The sequence below is a fragment of the Gossypium raimondii genome, chromosome 6 (assembly GCF_025698545.1).
Source record: "Gossypium raimondii isolate GPD5lz chromosome 6, ASM2569854v1, whole genome shotgun sequence".
Classification (NCBI taxonomy): Eukaryota; Viridiplantae; Streptophyta; class Magnoliopsida; order Malvales; family Malvaceae; genus Gossypium; species Gossypium raimondii.
This window is the reverse complement of record NC_068570.1, coordinates 51,010,905-51,017,573: the sequence shown is the minus strand read 5'-3', so window position 1 is coordinate 51,017,573 and position 6,669 is coordinate 51,010,905. Positions and strand designations below refer to the sequence as shown.

Genomic DNA, 6,669 nt, shown 5'->3' with positions numbered 1-6,669 from the left:
TGCACAATTCTTTTAAAACTCAAACAATAAATAATTATTTTTGCTTATACTATATTGTCAATGAAGCTCAAGATTTTTAGAATTAAAATGGTAGGTAAACCAGTCAGATCATCAGTACTTAATTCAACCAGTTCGACCACCAGTTTGGTTGATTTGACTAATTCATGAGTCAACTAATTTGACCCTTTATTTCGAATTGATACCCCCAATTAATTTAACAGGCTGGTCTAATTTTTTCCTATAGGGTTCATAGAAATCAAATCTAATTGAGCCTAGTTGTTTACATGTATGATATCAATATAGTATATATTTGTACAATAGTTAGATCACAATGATTTGCAATTTTGGTCTCAAATAGTATTAAGATTTCTTCATATTATTTAAAAGAGTTCGTGCTTTAGATTCTTTTAAATTTTGAAAGATAATATTATTGTTATTGTTTACATTATAATATCCATGTCTATATAAAGTTTGTAAAAAAATTCAAAAATAGATTTTTAACAAAAATAAAAAATAAAAAAATTGGTTTAATTGATTCTTGGGGTCAATTGGTATAATGTCTTTCTTCGAAAAGATACCTCGACCGATTTCTAATTTGATTGGCCAGTTCGATCCAGTTCAAACAACAATGTCCAAGTCCTCCTAAATAATTATTTTTTTAAAAAATAATTTTAAAATTTACAATTAGTGGAAATCTAAATTTAAATTTGAATTATCTAAATAATTCAAAATATTAAATGTGTAATATTTGAATTCCCAAAGAATTTGAAAACCCATAAAATTTTAAAATCCAAATTTTAATTTCCAAAGGCTGCCTAACTAAATTCGTCTCCAGCTAACAACTTAGTTAAAGCTAGTATAAACTAGATGGGATAGATGTTGTGAGACCTAATTAAAAGCAACCGTCCATGTGCTTAGGGTGAGTTTGGATGGGCGGTGCGTTTACTTGCGGTTTGTGTAAAAATAGCGGTGGCGGTAAGATTAGATACTGTAACGATACTGTAGCGTGAGACAAAAAGTAAACTAAACGCACCGCCCATCCAAGCTCACCCTTATTCTCGGAACCTTCCAACTAAAGGGTTAAAAACTTGAAATAGGGTGCGAGGTAAAAGCATAGGCTCCAATTGTAGCAAAGTATTATATAATATTTTATTTTTATTTTGAAAATGGGACAAACATTCTAAATTATTCTTTAAATTTTAAAATATTAATATGATATCAATTAAGTTTTCTTTTAACCAGTTTAAATTTGATGTAGACCATATTCAAAACAGGTGTGTATTTATTAGTTTCAAAATTGAGATGGAATTTAATAATATATATATATATATATATAATTTAGCCCTTGAACTTGGTTGATTTGTACTTATTAGCTAGTTTTAATTTTGTTCAGACATCAAAGATAAATTATAACAAACATGTAGGGGGGATTAGATGGCCAGGTGAATAAGCATGCAATAATTGCGTCTGGAGGGACATAGAAGGGGTAGTATTGTAACATTCTAAGAAATAAACAGAATATTTTATAATTAAAAAACTAAAATATCAATTGAGAAGGTTTGATGCAATTAAGGTAAGAAATAATGAGAGAATAAAATTCCAAAGAGAGGAAAAGAAAAAGGTAAATAACAAAGGAGGCGACGAAAATCATAAATTGTGTTTGGGAATGTAAGGAAGGGTGTTTAGTTGCATCGTAGGCAGTGAAAAATCCGTTAGCGCTTGGTCCTTGCTGCCGGAGACATATGTCCCTGTTCTTCCTTGCATTTGGTCACGACAAAAGCCCTCTCTCTTCACTTTTCTTATTCCTTTTCCCCATCTCAGTGCTAATTACTAATTACTCCTTAATCATTATTTTTAACACCAACAAATCCCCGTCCCTGGTTTTGGAACATCCCTCAAAATGCGTACATTTGGTGCTTACTATAGAACCATTATTGTCCAAATGATTGAGCTCAAGGAATGTTGTTTCAAACTTCTTTGTAAGCATTCAAAATTCCAAGCGAGATTAAAAGATGTTGGTTGAATTTTTACATCAAAAGACTTGAAAGGAAAAAGGCTATACAAATCCTATGGCCCTGATCTCAGTCATTGTATACCCAAACCATTGAAAGGAAATCTTGCAACTAAAAAGAGCAAACATATCATGGAAATCATCAATATGGGACCTACCGATTACCATTTTAACCCCGAGATTTCATTTCAGCATGGATTCACAGTAACATCAATTTAAATTTAAATTTAAATAAATATATATAAAAAAAAAAGAAAAGCGGAAAAGACAAAACAAAGAAGCGTCAGGTAAAGCAAGGAAGGGATGTTCGGTCTTAGGACTGTACCTGTCTGAAGCATCAACAAAAGCCGCGCCAGATTGCGTGTATCTCGTCCTTCTCTTTCTCTTTACACGCTACCCAATAAAACTCTTTTTTATCAAATGACCATCTTACCCTCTCCCTTTCCCCCATTGCCTTCAACCTTTCCATTTTCTTCGTTTTGTCTTTCATTTTCACAACCCAAAGAACTGAGAAAGGATTAGGTAAAATTTTGTGAAAGGAAATTAGAAACCAAAAACTAATAATAATAATAATGTCGAGATCGTCTTCTGCGTCGGCGACGGCGCCGTTTCCAGCTATCAAACCGGAGGATTACAAGCATAGCCCTGTTCACTACGCTGTCGTTTTGCGTGATCATACTACTTTGAATCGACTGGTTTCCACGCTGCCAAAGCTGGCTGATCCTGCTCAGATCCACACCGAGTGCGACTCACTCAGTCAAGAGCGTGTAGCTGACCAAATTTCCGCCGTTCTCGACCGCCGAGATGTCCCTTTCCGTGAAACTCCTCTCCACCTCGCGGTCCGCCTTAACGACGTCGTTGCTGCTAGAACTCTCGGTATTGCTGGTGCTGACGTGTCGCTCCAGAACGCTGCGGGATGGAATCCTCTCCAAGAAGCACTCTGTCGCCGAAGCTCCGACATTGCGTTGGTTCTCTTGAAACTCCACCACCGCTCCGCCTGGTGCAAGTGGCGCCGCCGTTTACCTCGCGTAATTGCCGTCCTCCGCCGAATGCGTGACTTCTACATGGAAATCTCCTTTCACTTCGAAAGCTCCGTAATTCCGTTCGTCGGAAAAATCGCTCCTTCCGATACCTACAAGATCTGGAAACGCGACGGTAATCTCCGAGCTGATACTTCATTAGCAGGCTTCGACGGCTTGAAAATCCAACGCGCCGATCAAAGCTTCCTCTTCCTCGGCGATGGCGATCACCTCCACAACATCCCTTGCGGCTCATTGCTAGTCCTCAACCGCGAAGATCGCAAAATCTTCGACGCATTCGAAAATGCCGGAGCTCCGATGAGCGAATCCGACATTGCGGGTTTTTGTTCCCAAACGAGTGTGTACCGACCCGGAATGGACGTAACCAGAGCGGAACTCGTCGGAAGAACTAACTGGAGGCGCCAAGAGAAAACAGAGAGCGTCGGTGAATGGAAAGCCAGAGTTTACGAAGTACATAACGTGATATTCAGCTTTAGGTCACGAAAAGTTGCGGGTTCCGAAAACGATGTCGCCGGAAGTGAACAAGTGTTACCCTTAGAGCTCGACGAAGACGAAGACGGTTTCTTAGTTTGCGAAAATCCCAATTTCGCAATGCCTGATAGAAGAAGACACAGTAGCTTCGTGAGAGAAGACAGAGAGTGGATTTCGGTAGGGAGGAAGAGCGTTGACGTTTTCCCTTCTTCAGCCGCGGCGATGCCTCCTAGAAGATCGACGTCTTTTGCAACGGCGAAAACGGTGGTGCCGCCTCCACAAACAAAGGAGAAAGAGTACGTTCGAAGTTTACGACCGTCAGTTTGGTTAACGGAACAATTCCCATTAAAGACCGAAGAATTGCTACCTTTACTTGATATTTTGGCTAACAAAGTGAAAGCTGTTCGAAGAATGCGAGAGCTGTTAACCACCAAATTCCCGCCGGGGACATTTCCGGTTAAGGTAAGACGGCGAGTTATTAAATCTATAAATATCTGTTTTTTTTGTTGTTTAAGAACTGTGGGGTCCACGTGGATACCTGTCTCCTTAGAAGGGTGTCTGGTTTGGGTCTTTTGATGCGTTGGATGATGATAGCCTGACCAATGGACAAAAGGAAAGCAAGTGTGTTCAAGTTTTTCAGCTTTGCTTTGGTCTCTGATTTGTGGAGAAGCTTTTCTTTTTGTGGGTGAAAACCCTGTCTTTGGTCGGCTGCAATGACATGGAACTTGTCCCAATGGGTATGTTTTAGATCCAACGGTGATTCTCCCTTTTAAAAAACCCACATCATCCGAGGTTTGCTTTTTCTTTGTCATTTTATCATATTCTTGTCAGAGGCAATGTTACGTTTTACTTTTACGCCATCGGACAAGCCAAGGGAATCATATGTGGACCAACTGTTGAACTGTCATTTCTCTTTTGATATGTGATTTTCGGACAAGGTTGGTATTGAATTGTTGTTGGTGGGGTTTCGCAGGTTGCGATCCCGGTAGTCCCGACGGTGAGGGTGGTGATAACGTTCACGAAATTCGTCGAGCTCCAATCGACCGAGCAATTCTTCACTCCACTCTCAAGTCCTAGATATTTTTCCAATGGAAGAGGCCAAACAGAGGATGATCAAAATTCGGATAAACATAATTCGTCATTACCGTCGACATCGTGGTCATCGTCCACCACGGCATGGCTGAGGCGAAGCAATAGTCAATCGGTGTCGGCTAACAAGCAACAACAGCAACAACGGAGTTCCTCAATGGCGCAGCAAGCCGATCCTTTTTCCATTCCTAGTGGATATACATGGACCAGTGTCGACGACAAGTCCGGCAAATTGAAGAAATCAAAGTCCACAAGGAAATCAAAGTGAAAAACAAAAAATTATTCAAAATACAGATAATTTGGTCAAATGGAAATTCCGCAATGTTAAATATTTTGATTTCCTTGCAACCTGCAAAAATTTTGCTGTTGAAAATCAACGGTAGGCAATTTGGTTGATTAAAAATGTTGTTCAACACCATTTTGGAGCTTTTTTATTTTTTATTTTTGTACTTTAGATATTACCGTATTTCAATGTTCACGAGTATGAGGAATAGGGGGGCATATTGGGATCGAAGAGAGGCCATCTTACAAGTGGTCCTCTGTATTTTACGGTTTTAAAGGTGCTGCCCGTTATCATTCATCTTTTGCTTTTATCAAAATTTCGGAAGCACATGCCCTTGTCTATCATCATCATCACCAGCCAGTAGTACTAGCTTTTATCAAACCCTTCATCACCATCATCATCCTGGGTGCCTTTACAAATTATACTATCTTATTTGGATAATATCTTTTACACACCGGACGTATAGCTCAAACTTTAAAAATAATATTATTAGAAGAAACCGTCTTTAATCCCAAACATGAATATTAAAACGAAGAAATAGAATAAAAAATTATAATGATAATATTTTAAAACATAATTTATATAAAAATATAAAATATAAAAAACATTCATATTAATATTCATTAGGCTATAAAATACTTGATCAAAAGCTTAACTGGTAACTAGATTATGGTCACCCATAATGTGAGTGAAAAACATAATTTTATAACAAATATATTTATAAAAATTAATATAAAACATAAATGGGCTTTGGTTGAAATACTAAAGTACATAAATTTAAAATTATAGTATCTTAAGTTTAAAATTGCATTTTTTAAAATTTTTATATAAAAATTAATATAAAACATAAATGGGCTTTAGTTGAATTTATTCCTTTTGACTCGTTACATAAATTCAATTAAAAACTTACAACGTAATATAAATATAGAAAAATATATACGTAATTAATAATTAAAACTCTAATTAATTAGATATTTTAGCTGCTAAGGCCCAAATAGCTTTGGGTTTCTAACCATTTATGCTGTATTTCAAGCCCAAATAATTTTTTTCCCTTCAATTTTGAAACCTAAAGGTCCAAAAACAGTTTCACTTTCATCTTTGTACCTATCAGAGTGACCATTTTATTAAGAAAGGTCCATTTTCTATTTTATTTATGGAAATAAGTCACTTTATTTATAATTTAGCGAAATGGGTCAAAAATACAAAAATGCGTTCTTGAGGGAGCGCTTTCACCCTGTAAGCAACAAACGCGTTGACGTGGACGCACTTTGCTGACATGGCAAAAGAGCTCCTTTAGGGACGAGTTTTAAATCGTGTTTTTAACTCCCAATGGTCACCCCAACGATCATTTAAAATTTTGACCGTTGGTGGTCCAACGGTAAAAAAAAAAACTATAAAACCCCCTCCTATTTTTTTCACACAAACATTTCATCCAAAATTCTCAAAAAAGCTCTCAAATTTTTCCCTAAATTTCTCAAAGCTCTGTTTAATTAATTATTTCCTTTAACTTTTTTTCTAAATTAGTATTATTTTTTTTTATAATTTCTAAGATATTTGGTCGTGTTAGCAATGGTCCGGGAATTAATTCGTCTTGATCATAAACATATATCCGTCTAACAAATGAAAATGGTAAGGATTAATTTCAAAATTTGAATATTATTTAATTTTTTTTCATTTATGTAATTTTAATTAATTTTTATTTTATAATTTTTTATAACAGTCTATAGATCGGGTGCTACAATGTTATATTCGTAATATGTTTGGTTCTCCATCAC

At 36.4% G+C, this 6,669-nt stretch overlaps 1 protein-coding gene across 1 annotated transcript; it reads left to right on the top strand.

Annotated features, from left to right (window-relative positions):
- Nucleotides 1-2,360: 2,360 nt before the first annotated feature.
- LOC105774044 (uncharacterized) lies at nucleotides 2,361-5,029 on the top strand. The gene is made up of 2 exons (XM_012596356.2): nucleotides 2,361-3,984; nucleotides 4,496-5,029. The coding sequence occupies exons 1-2, from the start codon at nucleotides 2,584-2,586 to the stop codon at nucleotides 4,877-4,879; spliced, it is 1,785 nt and encodes a 594-aa protein (XP_012451810.1). The 5' UTR covers nucleotides 2,361-2,583; the 3' UTR covers nucleotides 4,880-5,029.
- Nucleotides 5,030-6,669: the final 1,640 nt, after the last annotated feature.

Excerpts from the sequence above, each read along its gene's own strand:
- LOC105774044 (XM_012596356.2), top strand. The coding sequence starts at position 2,584 with ATGTCGAGATCGTCTTCTGCGTCGGCGACGGCGCCGTTTCCAGCTATC. Across the intron at positions 3,985-4,495 it reads CGGGGACATTTCCGGTTAAG|GTTGCGATCCCGGTAGTCCC; the intron begins GTAAGACGGCGA and ends GGGGTTTCGCAG.